The sequence below is a fragment of the Trichechus manatus genome, unplaced genomic scaffold (assembly GCF_000243295.1).
Source record: "Trichechus manatus latirostris isolate Lorelei unplaced genomic scaffold, TriManLat1.0 scaffold00060, whole genome shotgun sequence".
Taxonomy (NCBI): domain Eukaryota; kingdom Metazoa; phylum Chordata; class Mammalia; order Sirenia; family Trichechidae; genus Trichechus; species Trichechus manatus.
Window position 1 is genome coordinate 5,575,834 of NW_004443996.1, and position 12,643 is coordinate 5,588,476.

A 12,643-nucleotide genomic window follows, 5' to 3' on the forward strand; every position below is an offset into this window, starting at 1 on the left:
CCAATATCATGAAAGATGAAAAGCTGACCATCCAAGAAGCTCACCGAACCCCATGTAGGATAGACCCCAAAAGAAAATCACCAAGGCATATCATAATCATACTCATTAAAACCAAAGACACACAAAGAATCCTGAGAGCAGCTCGAGAAAAACAAAATGTCACATACAGAGGAGAAACAATAAGACTAAGCTCGGGTTATTCGGCAGAAACCATGCAGACAAGAAGGCAATGGAATGAGATATATAAAACCTTGAAAGAAAAAAATTGCCAGCCAAGAATCATATATCCTGCAAAACTCTGGGTCAAATATGATGTTGAAATTAGGTCATTTCCAGATAAACAGAAATTAAGGGACTATGTAAAAACCAAATCAAACTTACAAGACTTATTAAAGGGAGTCCTTTGATCTAAGAACAAACAACATCAGACCACAGGCTGAATATAGGACACACGATTGTACTAGGCAGATACCAACCTAGGAAATGAACTCTTAAGGACTATGCAAAACCGAAAGAATTACACCAGAGAACCAGAGAGGTTAATCTGTAAATGACAACAGCATCAGAACAATAAAAGCAGGAATGAACAGTGTAGGTATAGAGCCTTCTAATGGAGAGGAAGGCAAGGCGATACCAAGTATTAATAGACTGGTTCAAATCTAGGAAGATAAGGGTAAATTTCAAGGTAACCACAAAGGAAGTTAAGAAACCTGCGCAGCAAAATAAAGGAGAAAAACATAAAGTCTCAGTAAAAACAAAACCTCCAAAAACAAAAGAAATGAAAAAAAAAAATCCACAAATAAAAGGAACTCAGCACAGGAGAGTAAGAGGAACATAGAAAATGTCATCACCACAAAAAAGCACTACAAAATGCAATCCCACTCCTAGGAATGTACCCTAGAGATACAAGAGCCTTCACACGAATAGACATATGCACACCCATATTCATTGCAGCACTGTTAACAATAGCAAAAAGATGGAAACAACCTAGATGCCCATCAACAGATGAATGGATAAACTATGGTACATACATACAGTGGAGTATTATGCAAAGATAAAGAAAAATGATGAATCTGTGAAGCATCTCATAACATGGATGAAACTGGAGTACATTATGCTGAGTGAAATAAGTCAATCACAAAAGGACAAATATTGTATGAGACCTCAACTGTAAAAACTCATGTAAAAGTTAACACAAAAAGAAACAGTCTTTGGTTTCGTGAGAAACTATTTGTTCTGTAAGCCTTCACCTGAAGTACAATAAAATAAAAAATAAAAAAAAAGAAACAGTCTTTGTTGGTTATGAGGGATGGGGGGAACTAAATAGACAATAGATAAGTGGTAACTTTGGTGAAGGGTAACACTGTACACAATACTGGGGAAGACAGCACAACTTGTACAAGGAAAGGTCATGAAAGCTCCATAGACACTTCCACACTCCCTGAGGGACTGAATTACTGGGCAGAGGGCTGTGGGTGCCGTGTTCTTGGGCAACTTCTAGCTCAGTTGCCGTAACACAGGTTATAAAGACAGTGTTCTACATTCTACCTTGGTGAGTAGCATCTGGGGTCTTAAAAGCCTGTAGCCATCTAAGATACTCCACTGGTCTCATGCCTTCAGGAGCAAGGGAGAATGAAGAGAACAAGATACATGGAAAAGATTAGTCCAAAGAACTAATGGACCACAGCTACCACAGCCTCCACCAGAGTGATCTCAATACATCTACATGGTGCCTGGCTACCACCACTGACTGCTCTGATCAGGATCACAATAGAGGGTCCTGGACAGAGCTGGAAAAGGCTGTAGAACAAAATTGTAACTCACAAAAAAAGACCAGATTTACTGGCCTGACAGACTGGAGAAATGCCGGGAGTATGGCCCCCGGACACCCTTTTAGCTCAGTGTTGAACTCACTCCCGAAGTTCACCATTCAGCCGGGGTTTGGACAACCTCAAAAAACAAAGCAGGACTAATGAGGCATAGCAGTCCAGAGACAAGGACTAGAAGGCAGAAGGGTACAGGAAAGCTGGTGATAGGGAACCCAAGGTTGAGAAGGGACAGTGTTGACATGTCCTGGGGTTGTTAACCATTGTCACAGGGCAGTGTGTGTACTAACTGTTTAATGAGAAACTATCTCTTCTGCATACCTTCATCTGAGGTACCAAAAAAAAAGAAAAGTATTATCTATGTGAGATCAAATTTAGAACAGCCACTCAAAAGTTTTGTTGGGAAGCCTAGGGGGCAGTGAGTTGAAGATAATGGTGATGGAATAATTTGGAAAAGGATAGTGAGAATAGCAGCACAACTGGAAGAATGTAATTGATGTCACTGAATTGTACATGTAGAAACTTTTGAAATGGTGTAACTTTGGCTTTGTATATTTCACCAAAAAAAAGGTCCTCCAAGGTCGAGAAGGGAGAGTGTTGACAGGTCATGGGGTTGTTAATCAATGTCATAAAACGGTGTGTGTACTGACTGTTTAATGAGAAACTATTTGTTCTGTAAACCTTCATCTAAAATACAATAAAAAAATTAAAAAAAAATAAAGTTACGTAGATGTAAATTTCTGCACCCCTCCCCCTCCATAAGAATAAAACACCTTTCTTTACATAGCTGATTTGTACATTTTATTTTCAAATTAGTGGTTTGGAAAAAACATTGTGTAACAAACGTCTTGTTTAATCTTGTAGTCAACTCTTAATATTGTAAATTTTAAGTATCAGTCTTGTCCGAAAGAGTACAACAGAGGAACTCTATGGAATGGCATAAATCTCTGAGAGGGAACAAGCATGTGAAAATTCTCTTCCTCTTCCTGCTTTTCCCCGGAATGGCCAATGAAGCCAGTGTTCTTCTTTACAAACTATGTTGTTAGTATTCAGCTGAACTGACCTTGATGATTAGCTCTTGTTAAATTTAATTTCCTGAATAGAATATCCAGTTTAAAACTTCTCATAATATAAAGAGCTTAGTAGTACATTGAATATTTTTTTAATTATACTGAAATTTATTGTACATTCTGTCATTATACGAGGATAAATTTTTTAAATTAAAATTTTGATTATGGTTGGTAAGTCAGCTTTCAGGGGCTCTAAAATTAAGTGTTAATATTGGTATTTTATTGTAAAAGAGCAATATAGGGCTCAATAGCTTTTGTCACGTTTAAAATTAAGGTTAATTTACATACAGAAAAACTTACCCTTCTGACCCTTGTGGTTATGGAAATATTCTCTATCTTGACTGTATCAATATCAATAACCTGGTAGTGATACTGTACTATAGTTTTACAAGGTGTTGCTATTTGGGGAAACTGGATAAGGGTAAACAGAATCTCTGTATTATTTCTTACAACTGCATGAGAATCTACAGTTGTCTCAAAATGTTCAATTTTTTGAAGTTCACTTTTCTTTGTGTATAGTCATGTGAGTTTTGACAAATGCACACAGTCCTGTAACCACCACCAAAATGAAGATATAAAATAGTTTCATCACCTGCAAAAATCAGCCCACTATAAGTCAGTTACCCCCAGACAGCAACTAATCTGGTTTCTGCCCGTGTAGTTTTCCCTTTTCTACAACGTTATATTAATAGAACCATACAGGATATATAGCCTTTTGGGTCTAGCTTCGTTTATTTAGCATAGTGCATTTGAGATTCATCTATATAGTTGTGAGTAATAATTTGTTCCTTTTACTGCTGAGTAGAGTTTCATTTTATGATGGTACCATAGTTTGTTTATCCATTCCCAAATTAAGGGGCATTTTGGTGGTTTTCCATTTTGGGCAATGATGAATGAAGTTGCTATAAACATTTGTGTACAGATTTTTACGTGAACATACTTAACCTCACTTGAGTAAATACCCAAGGAGTGGGATTATTTGGTCATGTGATAAGTGTATATTTAACTTAATGAGAAACCTCCAGACTGTTTCTTAAAGTTTCCAGAGTACTGTTTTGTTTCCCACCGGCAATATATGAGATCTCTAGTTCCTCTGCATCCTGACCAATACTGGTATTATCGGTATTTTTTTTTTATTTTAGCTGTTCTAATAGGCATGTAGTGATATATCATTGTAGTTTTAATTTGCATTTTAACTAATGACATTGAGCATCTTTTCTTGTACTTATTTCCCATCCATATATCTTCTTTGGAGAAGTGTCCATTCAGATCTATTCTCCGTTTTTGAAAAATTGGATTATTTTCTTATTAATGAATTTGGGAGTTCTTTATAGACTCTGAATTCAATTCCTTTATCAGACGAGTAACTTGCAAATATTTTCTCCCAGTCTGTAGCTTCTTTTTTATTAACAGTATCTTTTTAGGAACAGTTTATTTTGATCAAGTCCAGTTTATCAACTTTTTCCTTTTAAGTGTTACACTTTTGATGTTGTATCTAAGAAGTCATTGTCAAATCAAGATCGCAGAGATTTTATCCTATATTTTTTGGAAGTTTTAAAGTTTTAGGTTTTACATTTAGGTCTTTACTCCATTTTGAGTTAATGTTTGTATATCATATTAGGATAGCTTTTTGTATATCAGTATCCTGTAGTGGTTAAGAGCTTGTCTGCTAACCAGAAGGTCGGCAGTTCGAATCCACCAGCCGCTCCTGGGAAACCCTTTGGGGCAGTTCTACTCTGTCCTGTAGGGTCGCTATGAGTGGTTTGGTTTTTTGGGGTTTTATCCTGTTGTTCTAGCACCATTTGTTGAAATGATTGCTCTTTCTTCATGGAATTGGCTTTTGTATCTTTGTCAGAAAACAACTGACAGTATACAGTCAACTCTGCTAAATGCAATATATTGTGATATTAAAAATCACCGCACTATGCAAAATCACACAGTAAAAACCACAGGACTTAAGGGGAAAATTGGGTTAGGTATATAACACTAAAATATTTCACCAGTGACATATTTTAAAAAATGATAGGAACCTAGTAAAACCTGTTTTATACGTGCTAAGTGGTTAAGAAATAACATACGTACTACAATAAATATGGCACTTTGAAAAAGATCTGAAGTTGCTGTGGTAGTGGGCATTAGAAGGATTGCATCTTGCAAGTTATTGTGAAGTGGTGGAAGGCAGGTTATCCGAAATTAGAAGGAAAATCGTAACACTAGATGTGGATGGCAGTGGCTCATAGCACATAAAATACCTGGTAGATGTTTGAGGTGTGTGCATTTATGCATTTTGTGTCTTTCTACTTGGCTGAGTTCAGTGTTTCTTGCAAATGAAATTGTACATAAGCAAATGTGAAATTTGTGTTATGCTCAAATTGTTTCACAATATATCAATCACATTGGAACACGTTTGCATTTTTAAATTAAGTGTTATAGCAGAACTGACTGTGTGTGTAAGTCTATTCCTGGACGTTATTTTGTTCCATTGACCTATATGTCTAGCCTTTCTCCAGTACCACACTGTGTTTATTAATGTAGCCTTTACAGTAAGTCCTGAAATCAGGTAGTGTGAGTCCTTCAAATTTTTCTTCTTTTTCTGAGATTATCTTGGCTACTCTGTTTCCTTTGCTGTTTCATATAAGTTTTAAAATCAGCTTCTTGATTTCTGCAAAACAAATCTTGCTGAGATTTTGATTGGAGTTGGCATTGATTCTATAGATTAATTTTGAGAGAATTGACATCCTAACAACATTGAATCCTCCAATCCATGAACATGATATATCTCTCCATTTATTTAGGTCTATTTTTCTTTCTTTCATCAACATTCTAGTTTTCAGCATACAGGTCTTGCATATATTTTGTTACATTATACCTGTGTATTTTGTATTTTTTGGTGGTATTATAAATGGTACTTTTTAATTTCAATTTCTAATTGTTCATTAGTAGCATATATAAATAAGATTGATTTTTGTATATAGGTGTTTATAGCTTTTTGAAGGCCTTAAACAAAAATAGGACAGCAAAGCCATTATAAAATTTGCTTTTTAATTAAAGTGTAAGTTGCTGTCTCCGTGTCATCTTAAAACTTAGATTAATATGACAGTCTTGATTTAATAGTTGTCCCTTCAATATTGTTGTATTATATTCTAGTACAGAACTGAGGGCATGTATTTTGAAGATATTTAACTGAGTAAATTTTAAACGGTCTTAAAGTGTACTATTATAAAATATAGGCTGCTTTCCGTTACTGGTCTCACAGAAGCTTGCTTAAGAGTAATTGTAGGCCAACCATGAATGGTTTTGAAATCATTATTTTGTTTCTTTTGGTGTTTATTTTCTGAGGTTCTTCAGATATATTTTTTGTATTGTGGTTATTATAGATTTTGGACTCAGCAAGGAGTCAGTAGACCAAGAAAAGAAGGCTTACTCATTCTGTGGTACGGTAGAGTACATGGCTCCTGAAGTAGTAAATAGGAGAGGCCATTCCCAGAGTGCTGATTGGTGGTCATTTGGTGTACTTATGGTAAGTAGTGTTATTTTTCTTAATTATGCCTACAGAAAATAGTATTATTTAGAATTTAATTTAAATTAACTTACTACTTAAATACACTGTGTTTGGGGATGTGTCTGGTAAGAAAATGGTTCTGATTATTTATGATTATCATTTTAAAAACATGATTGACTACTACTATACAATAACAAGATTTTTGTATTCTGATTTCTTTTAAAGTTTCTAGATGAAAAAGTCAATGCTAGTCTTGTTATATAGGCTATTCAGATTTGAAAATTGCAAAAGATCTGTCAGATTATAGATTTCAGAATGCTTTAGCAGTTATATTTTAATTAGCTGTCACAGAATTTATTATCTTGCCATTTTATTGTTAAATTATTTCAAGTGTGCCCCTGGAAAAATTGTAATCCTCTTGAGGACCAGGATCCTGCCTTTAACTACTTTTCATCTCCACAGTACCTACCATAGTAGGCATTTAGTAGATGCTTAATAAATTCTGACAGACTAATTTGGCATGAGATGAAGCATATACTTGACAATCATAAGTAGGATGATGAACATCTATTGAATCAGCTATAATTTACTTTTGAAGTCTGATAATTCATTTTGCACACTTATCACTAGATGATACATATAGGAACTGATTACAAAGAAATATAATGTTTGGCATTTTCCCTGACCTAAGAGGGCATATAATCTGGTTGGGGAAACAGTTGAATAACTAAATAAATCGTCTGGAAGTACCTTAGGAGTTCAGGGAGGAATTCATATAAATTTGTGTAGGAAAGGAAGGTTTCTTGGAGGAGGTGGAACTTAAATTAGGCCCTGAGGATGGATAAAATTAAAATAGATAATATGTCAAAAAGGAGAGTAGTGTAATCACATTAGCAAAGGTTTAGAGAATTAGTTTGACTACTGAATGAGGAGGAAATGAGGCTAAAAGCATTTTCATGTGATTCTCTGGGTAGTAGGAAACTATTGTAGATTATTAAATAGGATGATGATTAGAGAAAAGTTGTATGTTAGGAATGTTAGCCTTGGCAGTGTTATATAAATGGATTGTAAATGGAAAGAAACAAGAAGCAGGAGACCAAGTTTTCCTTGCAAGACAGTTGTAGGATTATAGAATAAAAAAGAGGAAATCTTAATTAAAGCCATTTCAAAAGAAGAAGTGACTGACCTAAGTAGCAGATTAACTTTCAGAGATGAAGCAGAGGGCAAGGGTCAAAGATGAAGATACCTCTAAAATTTATGAAGAATCCTTGAGTGGTTTAAACAGTTAACACGGTTGGCTGCTAACCAAAATGTTGGAGGTTGGACTCTACCCAGAGGTGCCTTGGATGAAAGGCCTGGCAACCTACTTCAAAAAAATCAGTCATTGAAAACACTACGGAGCACAATTCTACTCTGATACAGATGGGGTCGCCATGAGTCAGAATCTGTGGTAACTGGATAATATGGTAACATTTATGAACTGTGGAGGGTTGAAAGATTGGTAAATCAACAGAAAAGAGATAGCTGGAAAGGATAGCTGGTTTTGGAAGTGGGGAAAGAATTTATTTTTAACTTGTTGACTTTAAGGTTATGGAAGAAGTTATACTGTAGGTTAGTTGTTAGCTCCTGGGTGGTGATTAAGTTAGGTGGGCCAGTGGATTGAGAATCAGAATCATTTGAGATCTTTTTTTTTTTTTATTGTACTTTATTTTTTTGTCCATTTTTTTAAAATTGTACCTTAGATGAAGGTTTACAGAACTAGCTTCTCATTAAACAGTATACATATTGTTTTATGTTATTGGTAACAACCCCATGACATGGCAACACTCTCCCTTCTCAACCTTGGGGTCCCTATTACCAGTTTTTCTGTCCCCTCCTGCCTTCTAGTCCTTGTCCCTGGGCTGGTGTGCCCCTTTACTCTCGTTCTGTTTATGGGGCTGTCTAATCTTTGGCTGAAGGGTGAACCTCGTGAGTGACATCATTACTGAGGTAAAAGGGTGTCTGGGGGCCATACTCTCGGGGTTTCTCCAGTCTCTGTCAGGCCTATAAGTCTGGTCTTTTTTTGTGAGTTAGAATTTTGTTCTACATTTTTCTCCAGCTCTGTCCGGGACCCTCTGTTGTGATCCCTGTCAGAGCAGTCAGTGGTAGTAACCAGGCACCATCTAGTTGTACCGGACTCAGTCTGGTGGAGGCCGTGGTAGTTGTATTCCATTAGTCCTTTGGACTAATCTTCCCCTTGTATCTTTATTATTCTTCATTCTCTCTTGCTCCAGAAGGGGTGAGACTAGTGGAGTATCTTAGATGGCCGTTCACCAGCTTTTAAGACCCCAGACGCTACTCACCAAAGTAGAACGTAGAACAGTTTCTTTATAAATTATGTTATGCCAATTGAGCTAGATGTTCCCCGAGATCATGGTCCTCACAGCCCTCAGCCCAGCAGTTCGGTCCCTCAGGGAGTTTGGATGTGTCTGTGGAGCTTCTATGACCTTGCTTTGTACCAGTTGTGCTGGCTTCTCCAGTACTGTACACTATCTTACCCTTCACCAAAGTTACCATTTAGTGTTTTTCCATCCCCACCCCTTCCCCTCCTCATAACCATCAAAGATTGTTTCTTTTTGTGTGTAAAGCTTTTCATGAGTTTTTATAGTAGCGGTCTCATACAATATTTGTCCTTTTGTGATTGTCTTATTTCACTCAGCATAATGCCCTCCAGATTCATCCATGTTGTGAGATGCTTCGTAGATTCATCATTGCTATTATCGTTGTGTAGTACTCCATTGTGCATATGTACCATAGTTTGTTTATCCATTCATCTGTTGATGGGCATCTAGGTTGTTTGCATCTTTTTGCTATTGTGAACAATGCTCCAGTGAACATGGGTGTGCATATGTCTATTGGTGTGACGACTCTTATTTCTCTAGGATATATTCCTAGGAGTGGGATTGCTGGATCATACGGTGTTTCTATTTCTAGCTTTCTAAGGAAGCGCCATATCATTTTCCAAAATGGTTGTATCATTTTGCATTCGCACAAGCAGTGCATAGGAAATCCAATCTGTCTGCAGCCTCTCCAACATTTGTTATTTCCTGTTTTTTTGATTGGTGCCAGTAATGCAGGGGTGAGATGGTATCTCATTGTGGTTTTAATTTGCATTTCTCTAATGGCTAGTGATCGTGAGCATTTCCTCATGTGTCTGTTGGCCATTTGAACGTCTTCTTTGGTGAAGCGTCTGTTCATTTCCTTTGCCCATTTTTTAATAGGATTATTTGTCTTTTCGTTGTAAAGGTGTTGAACTTCCTTGTAGATTATGGAGATTAGACCTTTGTCTGACTTGTACTGTCCAAAAATTTTTTCCCAGTCTGTAGGTTCTCTTTTTACCCTTTTGGTGAAGTCTTTTGATGAGCATAAGTGTTTAATTTTTAGATCCCAGTTGTCTAGCTTATCTTCTAGAGTTTATGTGTTGTTAGTTATGGTTTGTATCCTGTTAATGCCATGTATTAGGGCCTCTAGTGTTGATCCTATTTTTTCTTCTGTGAACTTTATAGTTTTTGGCTTTATATTTAGGTCTTTGATCCATTTTGAATTAGTTTCTGTGTATTGTGTGAGGTATGGGTCCTATTTCATTTTTTTTTTGCAGATGGACATCTGATTTTGCCAACACCACTTGTTAAAAAGACTGTATTCTCCCCATTTAGTGGACTCTGGGCCCTTGTCAAAGATCAGGTGACCATAGGTAGATAGATTTACATCTGGGTTCTCAATACTGTTCCACTGGTCAATTTGTCAATTTATCTGTCATTGTACCAGTACCAGGCTGTTTTGACTACCATAGCTGTATAGTAGGTTCTGAGGTCAGTTAGTGTGAGTACTCCTACTTTATTCTTCTTCAGTAGAGCTTTACTTATCCGGGGCTTCTTCCCCTTTCCATATAAAGTTAATGATTAGTTTTTCCATCTCTTTAAAGAATGTTGTGGAGACCTTTTTAAAAACATATATTTTTCCCGCTCAGCTACCCAACCTCGAATTTCTTCAGGGGGAGTTGTGATTCTAATACACTATCTTTTCTTTCTTCTTCCTCTCCCTGCCACCCCACCCTTAGGTCTCCAGTCCCCAATTGAGAACCATTGCTGTAAGATTGTTTTTTTTTTTGGGGGGGGGACTCGATCTTGAGAGAGATTGATTCCAATACACTATACTTTCCTTCTTTTTTCCCTTTCCATGATTCCCATCCCTGCTCCTCCATTCCCCAGTTGAGATCATTACTGTAGGTTTCAGATGGAAAACTAGAGCTTGAGAGAGTTAGAGGTTAGAACAGGGTATAGGAAAGAATTGAATGGATGAGCTGAATGAGATTGTGAGTTCAGATAAATGAGGAAAGGACTTAGGCCAAAGCCTTGATTGAATGTTTAAGTTTGAGATTTAAATATTAGGAATATAAAATTTTTTCTCTTTAGTGAGCTATGAAGGTCTTCATTTTTCGACACAATCTTTTCTTTTATATACCACTATGTACTGTTTTATTTATCTGTGTTGCAATTAAATCTCTTGGGGAAAATGTTTTCCTTTAGCTGTATACAACTATCTCAATTTTTCCCTTTTTAATGATATTGACTATATATATATATATATATATATATATATATATATATATATATATATCTAGATAGATAGATAGGCATGTGTGTCTGTGTTGAGGGAGTGAGAATGGTCAAATCTGTCTTGGGCATGTTGAGTTTGGAATTATTGGGTGCTGTTTTTCCTTTTCCTTTATTGTTAAATGTTTGCCTTAAAAGCAGATCTGAAAAGAAAAATGCCTTGTGTGAATTTCCAAATTGCTTTCGCTTTGGGAACTTTGCCAAATTAGATAGAACTGAAAAAATTGGTTCCATTTGCTAAAACTCACCTATGTAGTTGAGGTACATATAGTGGGAAACTGGAAGTGTATTTCCTTACATGACCTAGTTTTCTGGTCCCATTTTGATCCATTATCATGTAGATCTGCATGATTTGATGATAATGTATTAACAAGTCTCATTTTTTCTAAAATATTTTATTATATAAGTTGTGCTAAATGGACTGTTGGGATTATATTTTTGTTTTAGTTTGAAATGCTTACTGGTACTCTGCCATTTCAAGGTAAAGACAGAAATGAGACCATGAATATGATACTGAAGTAAGTATATACAATATCTTTTTCTTTGGGATAAAAAAAAAATTCTTATTTTTAGTTTTGAGAAGTATAATGTGGTTATAAATTGACACCAAAGAACATTTTTCACACTGTTTTGCTACTTTCTCCTACCATATAGGGAACATTATTTGCCATTATGAAAACACTCTTTAATTTTGGGGGGGATTTATTTATTTGTCAACTTAGAAGTATAGCAGATTATTTAAGTGAAATTTTCTAAAATCTTCTTTTCCAGAGCAAAACTTGGAATGCCTCAGTTTCTTAGTGCTGAAGCACAAAATCTTCTAAGGATGTTATTCAAAAGGAATCCTGCAAATAGATTGGGTATAGTTATTTGCCTCATAACGATATACTGTATATTTTAAGGAGCCTTGGTGGTGCAGTGCCTAAAGTGATCGACTGCTAACCCAAAGGTTGGGTCTTTGAAACCACCAGCAGCTCTTCAGGAGAAAGATGTGGCAGTCTGCTTCTGTAGTGATTTATAGCCTTGGAAACCCTATGGGGTCACTATGAGTTAGAATCAACTTGACGGCAGTGGGTGGGTACTGTTTATTTGGGGGGATAATTATAACTTTGTTTTCTGATTTAATTTAAGTTCATTTACTGCTATACTAATTTATACCTTGAATTTTTTATTTGTATACGCAAAGATTTCTGAAACAGTAAACTTTTATGTACACGATTTAAGAAATGGAGTGGTCTAGCTAAAACTTCTGTTTCATACATAACATATGTGTTTTGTATATGGATGACCTTTTTTGAAAGAATTCACAGAGTTCTCCCTTTTATAGGTAATCATTTTAGATATTTGAAGGTAGTTATTTTGTCCCTCCCAGTATTCCTCAAGGTAAATATTATGTTTCCATTACTGCTCACTATTTGACCACTTTCTGGTAGCCTTTCCCTAGATACAGATGTGATCCTAATATCCTATTTATGTCCTTGTGTTAAAGTTTTGAGATCACTTTATTGTTCTGTATTTCACAAATTGTCACATAGATACACGGTCATAAGTATAGAATAAGAAGAAAAAATGTACTTAAATTTTAATGTT

General features: G+C 35.9%; 1 protein-coding gene across 1 annotated transcript in view; it reads left to right on the forward strand.

Annotated features, from left to right (window-relative positions):
• Positions 1–12,643, forward strand: part of RPS6KA6 (ribosomal protein S6 kinase A6) — a 237,072-nt gene that overhangs the window by 179,659 nt on the left and 44,770 nt on the right. Inside the window, exons 9-11 of the mRNA XM_004378878.2 lie at positions 6,274–6,416; positions 11,501–11,571; positions 11,825–11,913. Of these exons, the coding sequence (XP_004378935.1) occupies positions 6,274–6,416; positions 11,501–11,571; positions 11,825–11,913 (303 nt within the window). The remainder of the gene's footprint in view (positions 1–6,273; positions 6,417–11,500; positions 11,572–11,824; positions 11,914–12,643) is intronic.